General features: G+C 49.5%; 2 protein-coding genes across 2 annotated transcripts; one reads left to right on the forward strand and one right to left on the reverse strand.

Moving 5' to 3' along the window:
* The first annotated feature begins 1,266 nt into the window (after positions 1 to 1,266).
* LRWD1 (leucine-rich repeats and WD repeat domain containing 1) lies at positions 1,267 to 14,783 on the forward strand. The gene is made up of 15 exons (XM_009864976.1): positions 1,267 to 1,396; positions 3,210 to 3,444; positions 4,064 to 4,183; positions 6,052 to 6,204; positions 6,923 to 7,063; positions 7,702 to 8,043; positions 8,667 to 8,793; positions 9,035 to 9,144; positions 9,607 to 9,814; positions 11,241 to 11,313; positions 11,425 to 11,565; positions 12,259 to 12,356; positions 12,923 to 13,084; positions 13,730 to 13,854; positions 14,643 to 14,783. The coding sequence occupies exons 1-15, from the start codon at positions 1,317 to 1,319 to the stop codon at positions 14,781 to 14,783; spliced, it is 2,256 nt and encodes a 751-aa protein (XP_009863278.1). The 5' UTR covers positions 1,267 to 1,316.
* A 649-nt stretch (positions 14,784 to 15,432) lies between these two features.
* On the reverse strand, positions 15,433 to 17,074 carry POLR2J (polymerase (RNA) II (DNA directed) polypeptide J, 13.3kDa; the record flags this gene model as incomplete). Its single annotated transcript, XM_009864977.1, has 3 exons — positions 15,433 to 15,468; positions 16,090 to 16,264; positions 16,985 to 17,074. Coding segments are annotated over 3 exons (301 nt in total), but the record flags the coding sequence as incomplete, so codon positions are not given.
* Positions 17,075 to 17,144: the final 70 nt, after the last annotated feature.

A 17,144-nucleotide genomic window follows, 5' to 3' on the forward strand; every position in this document is an offset into this window, starting at 1 on the left:
TGAGGTCCCTTCCAAACCCTGACATTCTGTGTTCTCTAGTCCCTTCCATCTCCAACCATTCCGTGATTCTATGTTAACAACGCAATCCCAGAATCACAGGATGTTGGGGGTTGGAAGGGACCTTGGAAGATCATTTCGTCCAAAGCAGGATCGCCTAGAGCAGGTCACACAGGAGCGCCCTGTCGCTCCTCACACGAACGGCCCAGGGGCTGTGCAGGGCACGGCACGCAGCTGAAGTCAAGCCCAGTGGTGGCTTCGGTGCCTTGCGCATCCCTCACAGCGTGTAGGCACTGGTGACATTAACGCGGAAAGGCAGTAGTGAGTCCAGCCTTGGAGCCCTTTTCTCTCTTATTTCCCTCTCTTGGGGTCTGTGTCAGGAAGAGGCGTAAGCCACAAACCAGGGATTCCCTGAAGCTTCTTTGGCCCTATCAGCATTATTATTCTAAATATCAGCGTATCCACATGTGTTTGTACCGTTCACAGCGATGCCTGGAAACATCTGTTCGTTACCAATAATGTACGGAATGCTGTTTATTTTATTACTGGTGGTTTTTTCCGCTTGGTGAGGAAATGACATTGTTGCCTGGGTCGGTATTTACATTTCTGCCAATTAATTCCATTCTCCAAAATTTTAGGGAATTTAGAAGTTGTCAGCCGAGAGTCTGTCCATCTGGTCAGGGCGGTGAGTGCGCTGCCTCGTTTCCTTGGGAGGAAGGCGTTCGCAGCAGCTGTATTTCTTCTTGCTGTTGTTGCTGGTTTTGTGAGAGCGTGCCAGAGTTCTTGGAGCAGGTCCCTGTTGCTCGAGCCTGGGGCAGTATTTACATTTCTGCCAGTTAATTCCATTCTCCAAAATTTTAGAAGAATTTAGAAGTTGTCAGCCGGGAGTCTGTCCATCTGGTCAGGCCGGTGAGTGCGCTGCCTCGTTTCCTTGGGAGGAAGGCGTTCGCAGCAGCTGTATTTCTTCTTGCTGTTGTTGCTGGTTTTGTGAGAGCGTGCCAGAGTTCTTGGAGCAGGTCCCTGTTGCTCGAGAGAGGTGCAGGCAGGTAACAGCGAGACTGTCCTAGCCCTGAGCGAGGCTGTCGCTTTAACAGTGTGTCCACCCTAAGAACAATCTCTGGTATTTTCATTGCAACTGTGTAGAGGACGGTGACTTCAAACACAGCAGCGGAATTGGTAGCTAACCTGTAGCTTTTTTTTCCCCCGTGGCTTTTGGAGTCAGTTGAAAGGACTTCCTCTTTATGCCTTTGTGTTTTACCAGGAGAAGAGATCCGACAGCTGACTGATAAGTGATTCCAGCAGAGGGGTGGAAATTAAAAATGTCAAAAATCACTACAGAGCTTCTTTTGGAAAGAGCAGTTCCAAGATCTACACGGCTCCGGAAGATCGAGACGCTGAAGTAAGTGCGAACAGGCCCATGGAAAATTCCAGATGACTTCAGGCTGGGCCATCGTTTTTTTTCTGTCTGCCTTCCCCTAAGTGTTTTGACAGAAAAAAGAGTCAGTTAAAAAGCCCAGAAGGGGAGATGCAGGATCCGTGAGCTGCCTCCACCAGATACATGTTATCAGCGGGTACCACCTCTTCTCCCCGTTTATGGGGGTGTGTGCTGCCTCCTGCTTTCTGTAAAACTGCTTCAGGCTGGATCCTGATTCCTTGACCCGGAGATATACTCCCTACCTCGAAAACGTTTCTGTTTTTACTAGCAATTGCTTAGTGTGAGTAAGAGAATCTCTTCTGGACCGGATTTTAGAGGGGTTTAAAATATTTTTGGCATTATTTGCGGTTCCTTTTCCTCTCCCTCTGTCACTTTCCATCTCCTCTAAATGCGATGATGTTTGTACCTCAAACATTGCAGAGCAGGAGGATAAACTCTGACACACTTAGAAACCACTAAAAACAGTTTTGTTGCTCAGATCCTTCACAGAGGCCGTCGAAAATGCGTGTCTTTCCAAATATTTAATGCAGTGGAATTTTGCTATTCCGGAGCTGGTCAAGCCGAGTGACTCAGCTGGCCAATTTTTGGCTGGCGCCTTTGTTGTTTTTGTCGCTGATGTAAGAGTTTTGGTTTTCATTTGTGCTCTTTAAAGTGATTTCTGTTAGTTTGTCTTGTGCTAAAATAACTGCTTTTAGAGAGAAACTTGAAAGTTTACCTGAAGAGTATCAGCTGCGGTAATCTGGGTAACAAAGGTGATGCTGAGATGTGCGAACTGGTGAATTTTGAGAGCGTGGCTTTTGCTGTGCGAGCCCTTAGCGTGGTTTCGAAAGGTTATATTCCAGAAAGTCCGTTCTGGGAACGTGGCATTGAGTTTGTCCCCAGAATGACCTAGGGGTCCCATTCAGCTTTGCAGCCCGCTGGATTCTCCTCAGCCTTTCTTGTGTGCTTTGACTGATCAGGCCTCCGAGATAACGAGGAGCGGTCTTCCTATTTTTATTCACCGCATGCGTTCGCTCCTCATTTATATTTAGAAGGCCTTTTTTTACTAATCGTTAGAGATGGAGGTTCTGTTTGTTAAAAGAAACTCAAGCTTGTGTCCTCGAGAGGTGTTGGCTGTCGGGACTAGAAGCTCCCTTTGGAGCTCAGCTGGATGTTCTCATCAAATCTAAATGACCCCGCTGATAATACGCAGTGTTCTCTTTCTTACAGAGGAGGTGTGTGGTTTTTTCCCCCCCTTACAAATATTGCAACACTTGCCCTTTCGGGACAGAACGCTTCTCTTTAGGTGGCAGCCTGGGGGTTTTGTTAGGCAGAGTTCCATATTTGCCAATGGAAGTTTCTGTGGCAAAATTCACCCAAAAAGAAACGGGAAAATCCTTTTTGTGAGGTTAATTCTTTGAGAACGACCAGGTGATTTGGGGGCCTACTGGGCAACTTGGCCTGAACTTCTTTTCTAAGGCAGAGGAAAGTTTGGAGCCTGGCTGGCCAACTAATCCAATTTGCCACGTCGTTGTGTGAGTGCAGGTGTCTGCACGGGGCGAGGGGAAGGACAGGACTCGCCTTTTGGACTCGCCCTGCATTGCTCCCACCAGTTTTGAGACGGAGATTTCTAACAAATGAGTGAAATAATGAATCTAGTGCGTTGCGTGTTGGATTTACCCGGGGAGCTGTGCTAGCCCAAGAGGTGCTGCCAGGTGGGACCTTGTATCCCGCGAAGGGAAACGCTTGTTTTTCCGACGGGCTGCAGGTAGCTCGTGTTCTCTTTTGTTTTCAAAAGCCTGTCCAAGCTGCAATTGAAGACTGGAGACTTAGACCCCCGCTTGTTTTCCCGCCTGAGGCATCTGCAGAAACTCGATCTCTCCGATAATTTGCTGGACAAATTCCCCAACAGCCTAACCCTGCCCGATCTGCGTGTCCTAAACTGCAACAACAACAAACTGGAAGATGTGACTGCTCTGAAACAGTTCCCTCTGCTTGAGGAGCTAACCTACGAGAACAACGTGTACTTGACGGTGAGTTACCTCCCATCCTTACAAGCTGAGCATTGAGTAGAGGGGGAAACAAACCACAGTTGGGCCTAGTTCTTCTCAGAGAATCACAGGATGGTTTGGGTTGGAAGGCACTTCAAGATCATCCAGGTCCAACCCCCCTGCTGTGGGCAGGGACACCTCTCTCCCACCAGACCAGGTTGCTCCAAGCCCCGTCCAACCTGGTCTTGAACCTTCCAGGGATGAGGAATCCACAACTTCTCTGGGCAACCTGTGCCAGCCTCTCACCACCCTCGCAGTGAAGAACTTACCGTGTCGTTCTTAGGCAGCAAGCGTTAGGGCATCTGAGAAAGCAGCCAGGCTTTTTGTGCCCCTTCACCAGGTTGCGCAGGTATTTCCCTGATCTCTAGAAGAGACTTGCCCAGAACCACTCAGATATTAAAAGGCGGATGTCTAGAACCTCCTCATTCTCCAGGCCAGAGTCCCACCTCAGGTAGCTCGTCAGGCGGGATGTTATGCTCCTGCAAGTGTAAAATAGAGTAATAACTTTTCCTGACTAAATATATCTTTGGCTGCATTTTAATAACGGGCTAAAGCGAGTACCACATGTGCAATTTTTGTAACCCCTGTCTTCTCTTTCTAGCTCAACGATGACTATAAAGTAATGTTTCTTTTGCAAAACCTTCGGCTGCTCAACGGCAAGGATATAACCAAGCTGGCGAATCACGTGAGGCGTGTCAATAGTCGGAAGCTCACCAGCAAGGTAAGACGTGCGACGGTGGGTTTTTTTAATTCTCCAAATACCTGAGAAGTGGCTCAACACCGTGCTTGGTAACAATGGGGTTACAAACAGGCTTCAAAGGGTTATTGGTAATTCTGGTGTGATCTGAGCACAGCCCGCAGCACAGGCCACCTGGTGAATGTTTTCCCGCTTCTTTCTCTGCTCCCTGCTCGAATTTGCTCTGCATGTTCCGTGCAGCCAACTTCTGCCTTCGGCTTCAATCCCAGGAGCAGGGCCAGCAAGGTCAGTGTCTGACCCTCAAGTTTTTCAGGTCACTCCGATCGTCGTTCAAAAACGGGTGAAGCCTGGTTGCCCGCACGACAGCTGCCTTCACCTCCCTGTCTAATTTGTGTTACCTTTCTGGCCCCACAAACGGGGAGCATGAAACCAAGCTCAGGATAATCTTGGTTTTTCCAGGAACAAGGATTTGTTGTTTCTTCTTCAGCTGCACGTTCGAGACTGTGTTTTCCTTGATTTAGGCGTGCATTTCAGCTTCTGACTGCTCGTCTGTGTTGGGAGTCGGAGCAAAATTACCGTTCTTTTATGAAAAAGGGGTTTGTTTTGTGCAGTACTGCTCTTACCGTTTGTGTTCTCGTTAGCTGTGAATTCCTTCTGTGTAGCAGCGTTGGAGAGATCAAATACTAAAGGCTGGGATGGTTTCTTGCGCAAAGTATTCTGTGTATAACAATACCTCGAACCTCAAAGGGTCTTGATGAGGACTGCTCGGCCTCTTACCCACCAGGCAGCTGGGCACACTCGGCTCTTTAATGAGGCACCGAACGCTCCCCCGTGGAGATGTTGGCTCTGTGCCGCTACCCGTGCCCCAGATAGTTTTCCCTGACGGCGTTGCTTTGCACCTGCCCGCCCTGTTCTTGCTGCTGTGTTGAAATGGAAAATGTCTGTCAGGTCCGAATGCTTACGGGCGCGTTACGACCCGTCAGAACCCCTCAGGTGGGACACCGGGCACCTCTGCGGGGGAGCATCTGCACGGCTGGGCCCGTTGTTCTGAAGCCTTTGGGAGTCGAGGTGTCATGTTAAATGGGGATGGCACATGCACCAGTCCTGCTCATGCACACACTACGAGAAACCTCAAGCATCCCTGTTACTCCATGCCTGTGATAATGAAGTGGTTACTCGCTGTTAGTAGGGCACAGAGTAAGACTCCTGAAGGCCATTTGCTACGGTGTGAAATCAGACATTGCCCTGGCTCCATGCTGACGGTATCTGCTCAGCCACGCTCACTGGGAAGGGGCTTAGAACATAAGTCTGATGAGGAGCGGCTGAGGGAGCTGGGGCTGTTTAGCTGGAGGAGATTGAGGGGAGACCTCATCGCTCTCTGCAGCTGCCTGAAGGGAGGGTGCAGCGAGGCGGGGTTGGTCTGTTCTCCCTACTGGAGAGTGTGAGGATGAGGGGAAATGGATCTAAATTGCGCCAGGGGAGGTTCAGGTTGGATATGAGGAAGAATTTCTACACTGAAAGGGCTGTCAGCCATTGAACAGGCTGCCCAGGGAGGGGGTTCGGTCACCGTCCCTGGAGGTGTTTAAGAGACGGGTGGATGTTGTGTTGGGGGAATCGTTTAGTGGGTTGGTAGGGCTGAGACAAAGGCTGGACTCGGTGATCTTCCAGGTCTCTTCCAGCTGCAACTATTCTATGATTCTGTGTTTCTGTGACTTAAGTTTGGTTCAGAGGAACTCATTTTTTTGTTAGCTGAAGCCACGGTTTGAACACCAATAAAGGGAAGCAGAGCCTCAATGTTGGCAACTTCTTAAATGCTTTCGCAAGTGCTCTTGTGCTTTTGTGCTCTGGTTTTCTATAGCATTCTGTTGGGTAAACCCAGCCTTTCTGCCCAGGTTACTGCTCATTGGGAAAAATTCTTCCGTGACCAACTTCCTGAGAAATACACAGCAGAGCAAGTGAACTCCATCAAGAAAAAGTTTCTGAAGTCAGTACAAACCAATGTCGTATGCGGACCCAGCTCGCTCAGTGAATTCACCCGCTGGCGGGTAGGTTACATTTCACTTACCCTTCTGCCCTTCGGGCAAGGAGTCTGCAGCCAGATTCTGAATGAAAAAGCCTCCTATGGATTTGGGTTTAGGGTATGAGGGCTCCTGCAGACAGGTGGTATCCCTTTTTCTGGTTTTTTCCACTGCTTTGTTAAGCAGTTACAAGCTGATTGTACACCAGGCTGCGATGACTGTCCTTAAACATTGATTTTTCATTCATAAGCAATAACGATACTTGCATTAATTAACAAGACTGCAGTATCCTTAGCACTTCGTCGTTTGCCAGTAACTCTAATGGCAACCTTTCGTCCTGGTGCTCCCACCGTATGAAAAGAGAACAGGTAATGACGGAGCTGCTGTCACTCCCAGCGGGGAAAGGTGCAGTTTAGCCTGTATCATATGTTTAAATTGTAGGTGCAGACCTAAAACTGAGGCTTCCATCCCTCCTTTGTCTTGTTGCCTTGCTGTGCTGCTGTTTTCACAAATGGGTGCCCATGACAAAGTGAAGTTCTTGGGTCGGGTCATGTCAGCAGAGGACTTGACCTGCCACTCTGTCAGCCCCTTGCAAAATCCACTGCAAAGAGTGAGAGCAGATGTTAAAAACGGCAAAGCAGCCCGTGTCATTACACGCCAGAGTTTGCTGTTCCATGGGGGCTTTTCGTTTGGGTGGGGTTTTGTGGTTGTTTTTTTTTAACATATCCACATGTTTGCTTCTAAGGTGAAAATGATTGCAGAAGAGTTTCTGGCATACTCGCTGGGTCTGGAGTTGAACACAGATCCTGAACCAGAGGAAAAGATGGATGAGAGTGAGGAAGAAAGTACAGAAAGCCCCACAGAAGCCACGGAGGATGTGAGTCAGGTGAGTGATTTTTCCAGTTGCATTAGCAAAGTCCTTTTTAGTCTTCAGAAATTCAGTAGCACTTGTCCGTTTACATTTATGACCCTCTGGTAACTGTAGGGGCAGTCTCAGGCTTCAGCTTCTGTTCAGCAGCTCAGGCTGGTTCTTTATGGCCAGACTGAACCTTTCCCAGCAATGTGAAGGTTGAGTTGCTTTCCAGGAGGAGAGAGCTTCCATTCTCCTGGGAAGCCTGAAAGGTTTCTTGAGTCTAGTCCCACTGACTCCACCTCTCCTTTGAGGAAGGGATGTTTTCAGTGAGAGAACTGAGCTGATTAACGGCCCATCAGTGGTGGTGCCTGCCTTCTCTGAAATGGCTGAACTCCCACAATCCATGGGCCACATTTGGTTTTCCACGTCGTATTTAAGTCACAAGTAAGTGGGGGAAGGGAAGGGAGATGAAAATGAGGCTGGCTATGTGATTTTCATGAGCTTCTGCCTCTAGGAACTCTGCAGCTCAGGGCTGTCTGATTCTTGGAACCCAGTCTGTAACTGTGGGAGGGTACTTGCATTTGAATAATTGATATCTCTGACTTACAAATCATCTGCGCGTCTCGGGGAAGCTGGAAACCTTCTGCAGAAACTGACAACGTGCCTTATAGGTCACGGTAACACCCAGCAAGAGGAAAAGAAATCATTCAAAGACAAACTCTGGAAACAAGAGGTCCAAGACCCAGGCAAAAAGCAAGGAGGCTGTAGTTACTCCCAGAAAGTCCAGTCGGGTGCAGGATGACCCAGATCCTGATAAACCGAGAACGTTGAACCAGCCAGCCAAAGAGGCAACCCCTGAGGACGAGGGAGCTGAAGGGACACATAAGAACGGAGAGCAGTTTCCCAAGGGGCAAAGCAACAGAAGATCCAGACAGTTGACAGGGGAAGAGAAAAGCCAAGAGGAGGACAACGGAGTCATCACCTTGACCCCGGTGAAGAACTCCAAGGGCAAGGTATGTCTGTCAGCCCCCTCGGGCCGGGCTTTCAGCCTCTTGGTTTAGTGGGAGAAGCCGCATTCAGATTTCATCAGAGCTCTGCACAGGTCGGAGCTCCTAATTGGCCAGATATGGTGTGAGTTATGGTTTCTGTTTTGTTTTTGTTGTCTTACAACTCTCAGAGGCGCCAGGGAAGGCCCCCCCGCCCTGGAGACAGTGAATCCCCTGCAGGGGATGGACGGACCAGCGCTCTGAGGTGGTGCACTGAAAGCCTGTTCTTAGAAATGGGACTGGCATGACTTGCTGTCAGGTCAAAGTGACGGCTGCGTGGGGAAAGGTGTTTCCCCCTCAGCTCAGCCCAGTGGGGATCAAAAGGATTTTTCACATTTCTCTGCAGCAGGGAAATGGGGTTCGCTGCTGGGGTCTGCTGGGCACATCTTTTCTAAGCAATTGCCTGCTGGTTTAGGAGTCTTGGCCGCTGGTGGCACCTCAGTCTCTCCTGTTCTCTGTAGCACAGAAGGGCTGAAAAACACTTCAGTTGAACTCAGCCTGCTGTGTTCCCTAGAGGGTTCTGTCATGGCAATTCCAAGCAAACCGCTGTCAGGGGAATGAATTTTCTAAATGTGGATGGTTTATTGTAGGAGGATGTCAGTGCAGAGCCATTGCATTTTCTTCAGTGTCACAGTAAAGGCAACAGCCGTGAGGATTTTAAAACGCAGCTCTGGTCCTGTGTCTTCGAGCCGTTGCTAGACTGTGGAGCCAGGAAAGGTGAGCTCTAAAGAGGTTTGCAGGATTCCCAGAACCACCCGGCTCTGGAATCCCAGCGGACTCCATGCGTTAGACCCCTGCTCCTTCAAGCTGTAGTCTCCATTGTCAGGAAGAGACTTGCTTACATACTTCTTTGACTTCAAAACAGGAGACTGGGAGAGCACCGGGCAGGGATAAGCTGCAGTCTTCACATGTCATCGCCGAGCCTGGGAACTTCTCACCTCTTCTTTTCATCTTTCAGATCCCATCGTGAGCTCCTCCAGAACCGTGGCGACGTGTGGAGGGGAGTCCGTCTGTCTGATCGATTGCGAGACAGGGACAGTGCTGAAGAAGTACAAGGTGGCTACAGAGGTAGGTTGCAAGCAGGAAGAGGAAGCACTGAATGGAAATGCCATCGTCTGTCCTAATTGCCTGTGTGTACAGATAGGACATGTTACAAGGAGTGTTGAAAGGGCTTCAGGCATTAGCACGGACAGGTCTTAAAAGGATAGCAAATACTTCTTGATTATCCTTTTAAGCTGGTTTAGTTTGATTTTTTTTTTTTTATTAGATTAAAAGATTAGTAGTCTGCCTCTCTTCTCCTCACAGGGGCATACGTGTGTGTATCCTGCTAAGTGACAGCACAGAGGAGTAAACATCCTGTCGTGATAGTTTGTGTTCTTCCGAGGGTTGTTTTGAGGTCCGTGCTCCAGCTCGATAGTCGTGTCCTTTCACCCCAGTAGTTCTTGTGATAGTTGTTTTATCTTGGGGCTAACAGCTGTTCTGCTGGCTGCTCTCTCTCATGCTACTCCTGGTTTCTTCTTTTAATCCCAGGAGTTTTTCAGTGTTGCGTGGACAACCCTCACGATGGTAATCAGTGACAGCCGGAAAAAATCTCATAATATCTTGGTGGCTGCTGGGAGGAGAGGGATTGTCAAACTGATTCACGTGGCAGCTGACTTCTGCTACGGAGAGATAAAGGCTCACAAAAAGCCCATTGCTACTGTCTGCTTCAGCCCAACTCGAGAAACTCACCTCTTCAGTAAGTCTGCAGTTCAGAATCTCTTCAGCTTTGGTACCTCACATAGAAAAGGCCGGGCTCCCTTCACAAGGGGATTGTCACCGGTGCTAGCAGGTGCAGGTGGGGACCACACACACGTACAAAAAGCGCGGACAGACGTCACAGAGAGGGTATTGTTAGTCTCAGAGGGCAGTAACCTGCAAAAGGTACAAATAGTTTCAGCCACAGAGCCTGCCTCCAGAGCTGAGATGCGGCAGCTCCTGTTTCTTTCTTGGTGGCTCGCAGGGTGCCCATCACCTGCGCGTTAGCCACAAGCAAGCCTGATAGTGGATCAGTTCTGCAGGGATGAGTAAGAAGAATGATAGCCAGAGCAGCGAGCGTGGGGCCAGCAGGGCTCCGGTCAAGCACAGCAACAAGGGCTCATGGATTTAATTTTTTTTCCCGACGAGCAGAAGCACATGCTTGATTGCTTTCGAATAAATTAAAGCGGTTTTGAGATCTGCGCCTCGTCCCAAATTTTTGTGTGGGTCCTGGTACAGAAGAGAGCTCTGCCACAGCAGGGCCCAAGGAGGCTGGTAGGGAAAACCCACCGTGTTACAAATTGGAGCTGCTGCCTGGCAAGTGTAAGCTCCAGGCCCCTCAGACCACACCCGCACCCCACAGCACATTGTTTCTCTTGCCTGCAATTACCCACATCCTGGTACCATTCACTTGTTAAGTGAACCATTAAAAGTGGATTTTTTTCCTTTTTTTTTTTTAAACATGGGTATCTGTAGGGGAGAAAGCTCAAGAGTACAAAAAGCAGAAGCCCAGAGGGCTAACAAGGGCGACAGCATATCCATAGAATGGCATGGACAGCAAGGCTCGTTCTGTTGGGCAGAAATCTTTGCAGTAACCACGTGAGAGTGTTTGCATGCTTGGTTTGGACACTAACCTGTTTGAGTCTGAGGGATGCCACCTGATTAGGATCCAGATTACTTGGAGTAATCTGTTAGGATTGTTTCTGCTCTGGGGTGTAATAGCTTGGCGACAAAGCCAGCACACCTTAGGGCAGTGCCTGACGTTCCCGAGGGAGCTGCTGTGGATGTGAACACCAGTTCAGGTTGGAGCTCCTGTTTTAGGTTCCACTAGAACCCTTGACCAGAAACATGAGCTCAAAGGGAAGTTGTGAAGCCACAGCTGAGTAAGGGACCCCAGGAAACAAACTTTCTTTTCTCTGCTCCTCTTAGAGCACAGGATAAGGATGCAAACCGCTGACTGTGCATGTTTGACAATGTCTGTGAAGTGGTCCTGAGCCCGGGGGCCGGTGACTGCTGCGGTGCTTTAATGAGCTCTTGCCCCAGGCTTCGAGTGTTACAGCCTGTGACACAGGTAGAATTTCCAGCTAGCACGACAAGAGCCAGATGAGCAGCGGTGTCACTACCTGCTTCTCTTCTGTGTCCCACAGCTGCATCCTATGACAAGCGAATTGCGCTCTGGGATATTGGGATTCCAGACTGTGACTACAATTTCAAAGCAAGGTAAAGGTTCAAAAACCAGATGTGGCCAGGCCAGGAGCCTATAGCTACCATGTTGCAGCACCACTTAACTGCTTGGTTTTTTCTTTTCTTTTTTTTTTCTTTTTTTTATAGCCAGCTGCTGGTGCTGGAAGCACTTTCGATTCCCTTACGGCTCGCCCTGGTCCCCACCTGCCCAGAGCAGTACCTGCTGGCTGGCTGCGAAGGCGGCTGCTTCGCCTGGAATATAAAACTGGATGACGAGCAAAAGAGCAGGTGAGCACCAAAAATCGGGGGCAGGCATTTGTTTTGTGTACTGCAAAAAGGTAGTCCTGGCCGAGGCTTTATTTCTAACAACGGGGGAGGGCTGAGCAAGAAGAGCAGCATGCCCTACCAAATTTAAAACATACTTCCCCCAGTGGCAAGAAAGAACGCTACCATAATGCTAAAGGAGTGCTCGAAGCTGGCAGCCCAGAGCAGCTCGTCTTGATGCTCTGCCCTCCAGACGCCTCTCCCTGCTTCACAGGGAGGCTGACGCAGGTGTAATGCAATACCCTGACACTTGAAGTAGTGCGAGGGAACATAAATTCTCAGATCGAGTTCCAGGCTCACAGTGGGGCCTCCCCTGCCTCTGCTACGTGAGGTAACCCAGGAAACCGGCACGCTGTGGGAGCGCAGGAAAAAAAAATGGTCACAAGAAAGCAGCGAGGAAAGTCGTGCCCTGCTGCCATACGCTAATCCTGGTACCTACAGAAACAGGGGAAGTAAAACAACAGTCTCGTCAGTAAATGGGTTTCTGCTTATCAACAAACCCAGGTGGCCAGAAGCGTAAGTTCCAAGTGGGAATTCACCCGAGTTTGACAAGAGACTTTGCTAACACATGAATTTCCTTGTGGGTTCTGTACCCAAGTGCCCTTCCGCTCCTGCCCGCTCAGGGCCTGACTCATCGCGCCCTTCCCCCTGCTCTAGGCCCTTCGAAGCCATGTTCCAGTTCCCGGATGAGGACGGAGGCATGTCGTCAGCGCACAGGGTTGACGGTTTGGCCTTTCTGAATGATGATGTTGTTGGTGAGTGTAAACACAAGAGCCCAAGGCAGCAAAAAAGGCGGCCGCCTCGGCACGTGGCACCTGAAGCCAGCACACTGAGCAGAGGGACTTCCTGGGGTGTGACTCCCTCTTAGTTAGATTTTTGAAGGTTACACAGCATGGGGTGATCTCCCAGAGTCACTTAGTTTTTGCTGAAACGCAGGCTAGAGGTGCTCAGGTCTGAGCAGGACTGGAGATCAGCTGGACCCATCCCCAAGTATGCTCGGCCAAGCAGTGCTGATAATAGGGAAGGGAGGAGAGAGCTCCTTTTTCTGCTCAGGGGCTGCTGGCAGCAGTATTTTTATTTTTTTTTTGCCAGTAAGTAGGGGGTTCCCGTGTCTGGGCAAGTGCTTAAAGCATGGGGTGGGTCTTCCTGAACAATTCAACAGTATGGGACTGAAAATCCCTCTGCAGCCTCCAGTTAAATAAGGGAAAGGAGGTGGGAACACTTGCTGCTCGTATCAGGTCCCACATCTTAAAAGCCACTTTTTCGATGGACAGCCTTCACCAGAGAGAACTGACACAGCCTCTCCCTGTTTCTTCCCTAGTTTCCAAGAGCTCTAAACCCGGATGCATAAACGTGTGGAGCTGGAGTCGCTCTTTCAACGTGAGGGGCAAAGGCTGCCAGCGGACGGTCCCTGCGGTTATCCTGGCCGAGCTGGAGTGGTCCACGACGGACATGTCCTACCTGACGCTCAGCACCTGCCCAGGTAGGCAGCCAGCGTGATGGCTGCGACGTCCTTTGAACCCGTCACCTGCCCTGGGGGCCAGGATTTCAGCCGCCCTCAGCACCAAGTGCGCATGCAAGCAGCAGGAGCCCTCGGTTCCCCGTGCCAGCTGCACATAAATAAGCAATAAATAATTACAGCTTGACCCGTGTGCAGCTTTACAGTGTGACGTGTACCGATGATGTTACCCACACGGTCTTCCTGGTGCAAGGCTTCAGAGCACGCAGAGCTGAGGGCTCAGCCCTCGCACTTTTCTGGAGCCGTTTTAAATCTCAACGCAGCTGGAGCAAGGACTGGGAACACCACCACAGGCAAGGCAGCTGGTGGCGGAGACTAACCAAGAATAGACAAACCTGATGTGGTCACCTAAAAAAAAAAGTCAGAAGAAATTCCCCAAACATTTCTCACTAGCTTTTCTCTTCTAGAGTAAGATAGCCAGTTTATCTTTACATGAATTTCCTTTTTTCAGAGCGAGGTAGATTAATACGTTTGTGGTGGAAATAGAATTTTGCTGACCTATGGCATCCTCACCGGGGATCCCGCAGCGCTGTGCTGAGCTGCGCTTTACAGAGCCGCGAACTCTCAGCCCCACACTCGTTTTTCCAGCTGCTTCTTTTGGTCTTGCAGCAAAAGCCTACGTGTTCTGCGGCGACGAGAAGGGAAGCGTGTGGATGTATAACCTCTCCAGCTACACCACGGCGTGGAGCTCTGCAAAGGGAAAACGCTCGGACAAGAGGATCCCTCCCGCACAGGTAGGTCCTGTTTACGCCTCAGGCCTCTCTCCAGCCGCACCGCAGCCGACTCAAACCCACCGAGGTTCACACCAGAACACGACTGGCGTTTCGTCCACCTCGCGCTCACAAACTAACGTGGAAGCGATCGCCTGAGGGCGACCAGGGCCAGTTCTCAAATCTCACACAAACACAACGGTGATGGGAAGGAGGAGCTGTAAAGCAAGTCCGTCTGCTCCTGCGGGCTCCGTGACTTTTGCTAGTGGACGGGCCCTTGGTAAAACAAGGGTGGTCAAACCGGAGAGCCCGACAGCACAAGCATGTAGACCGGCCTCTCCCTGACAGGCCAAGGGCAGCTGTTCCCTGGTGTAACTTCTCACAGGAAAGGGCTCACCACTTGGTTTTTTTGCTTGGTAGTTCCCTGTTGTCCAAAGATCGTCCTCTTTGGGGCAGTGACTGCTCCCGTGCGTGACGAAGGCAGGCTCTCACTCCAGAGCCTGCTCTCGAGCTATCGTATGTAGGTATGACGTGACCTGGCGGGTTTTTTTTTAAACTTCTTGGAAGAGTGTCACCCAAGTCAACAGGCAGTTCCAGCCACCTTCCCTCTTCCCTTTCGGATCAAGTCCCTCTGTGTTCAAGCCTGCTCCTTCAGAAAGCTGTGCCACCTCCCGCAGAAAGGGGAAGAAACTTTCCTTCAGCTTCCCTGAGTTGGTTGGGAAACCCAATCATCAGAACAATAATTAATAACCTCCCCCTTCCAGTGACAACCCTCATGCTCTTTTCCTACCCCAACTCTGTTCTCCTCGTAGATTCTCAAGTGGCCAGAGCTTCGGGCGAACGGGGAGCAGCTGAGCGAAGTCCTAGTGAACAATGTGGTGTCCGACCCCACTTTTACTTACCTTGTTGTTCTAACTAGTGTGAACGTCACGGCGATCTGGAAGAAGTCATAGTTCCTTGTAACAGAGTTTCGTTCCCATGTTTTGAAAATAGTGCAGTATTAGTGACTGTTACCCATGTAACCATCAAGTTTTCTAGACCAGCTATTACATGCAAGAGCAAAAAAAACACAAAACAAAAAAAGGTAAGAATTTGTTAAAGTCACCGAGTCATTGTAAACATCCGGTTTCTTTTATTGTAAGTTTTCACAATTTGTGCATTTGTTTTATAGAAATGACACTTAATAAAACAAAATACCAGGTCAGCTGGCAGTGCCTGGACTTTTTAAAGAAGGAAAAGCAAGAGAGTTCACCCACCGCGATCCCTCAGCAACTGCTCGTTGTGGAAGTACGTTTGCATAAACTTGCCAACAGCCCAGTACAAATATTTGCCTTAAGGCTCCAATTAGCAAAGTAGAAATCATTTTAATGACTTATCCATCAAATCAACCCAGACACTTATGCTCTTAGCAAAGTGCCTGCCTGGTATATTAAAAAAAAAAAAGCCCCACCAAAGTACCACACCTCAAAATATCACTGCTGCTGTCAAAAATTAAACAGAAGTGGGACAAGTGTTTGCCATGAATGAAGGTTTAAACATAGCATTCAGCTAACAGACACACCGTTCTGTCTCAGTACAGCCCACTCGTAACGGGGCCGGATTTTACTCGATTCCTTCTTGCTTGTCTTTGATGGCGACCTGTAAAAGATAAAATACCTACGTTAAGGTAAGAACTGCTCCCGAGCTGGAGGAGGTTAGTTTAAACATTTGTTAAGTCTTCTGCGAAACACAAGGAGCGTCACGAGCCATCAGTGGAAATCTCTACGTCATCCAAAAACACCCAGTTAAATTAAAATCAAAACACATTTACAAAATCAGTGCGCTGCTGCCTTTTACCAGCGCTATGCAGGCAGTGAGTTCCTCTCGGTTTTACATGAATAACATTTTGGAGCAGATTAAGTCTCCAAAAATCAAAGGCTAAATAAATGCAATTGTACGGCTGAGGAGAAGCAGTGAGAAGTGGTCATCAAAAATATCCCAGAGTTTGGGCAGGAGAAGTATAAAAAAGTCCCCAAATGCCTGGAAGAATGGAAATTTGTTTTCTACACTGGTACACTGGCCAGGTAGGGGATTACAGAGCACCCCTTGAACCCCTTACACGCACACAAGTAACCCTTGAGAGCAGCCCGGATCCAGCAAGCCTTGCCAGGAGTTGCTTTGATACGCTTATTGATGTAAACCAGCAGCTCCAAGATGCACTTTTAACTTGTAATTGCAAAGACTTCACATGCTTGACAGAAAACCAAAAAAAAACCTCACCCTGAACCGCGCCGCCAGGAGGGAGAGCTCGCTGATCAAATCTGTGATGGCGTTGGTGAAAGCTTCCTGGGGGCTGTAGTCAGGGGTGGTTTGGACACGGATGATAATTTTGTGTTCCAGCGGGTGCGGGACCTTGTACCCAGCAAATAACACCTGAGGGTCCTTCAGCAGCTGCCTGGGACGGGAGGCAAAAAAGCAGCAGTGAACAACCGTGCAGCACAAACCCCGACGCATTTTAGCTTAAATTAATTCAAAACTCCGGATGCGCTTTGCGGAGGCTATTTGCTCACTTTTTTTTAAAGCAGAATCACTGCTCTGAGAGAAAAAAAAAACCCTGAAGCACCCCTTCCCCCACCAAATTTACTTCAAATCTCCCCAAATCCCAACCTTGTTCGCTGTCCTGAGAGGAAAAAAAACCCTGAAACACCTCTTCCCCCACCATCAAATTTACTTCAAATCCCCGCAAACTCCAAGCTTGGTCACTGCTCCGAGGGGAAAAAAAATCCTAAAACAACCCCCCCACACCAAATTTACTTCAAATGCCCCCAAACCCTGAGCTTGGTCACTGCTCTGAGGGGAAAAAGAACCCTGAAACATCCCTTTCCCCACCAAATTTACTTCACATCCCCACAAACCCTGAGCTTGGTCACTGCTGTGAGTGGAAAAAAACCCCTGAAACATCCCTTCCCCCACCAAATTTACTTCACATCCCCACAAACCCTGAGCTTGGTCACTGCCCTGAGGGGAAAAAACCCCTGAAACAATGCCCACACACCAAATTTACTTCAAATCTCCCCAAGCCCTGAGCTTGATCACTGCCCTGAGGGGAAAAAACCCCTGAAACAATGCCCACACACCAAATTTACTTCAAATTCCCCCCAAACCCCGAGCTTACGACTTAATGATGTTCCCCAGCGTGTGGTCCTCCTTGTTGATGGTGAACAAGCAGGCGTTGGGCACCTTCGTGTCCTTGTTGATGCTGATCCTGAGGGGGGACGCAGGGTCTTAGTGGAGAAATAGGCCGCGGGGGGCTGGAGGGGAGGCCCGGGAGCCCC

This window comes from Apaloderma vittatum, unplaced genomic scaffold (assembly GCF_000703405.1).
Source record: "Apaloderma vittatum isolate BGI_N311 unplaced genomic scaffold, ASM70340v1 scaffold13612, whole genome shotgun sequence".
Classification (NCBI taxonomy): domain Eukaryota; kingdom Metazoa; phylum Chordata; class Aves; order Trogoniformes; family Trogonidae; genus Apaloderma; species Apaloderma vittatum.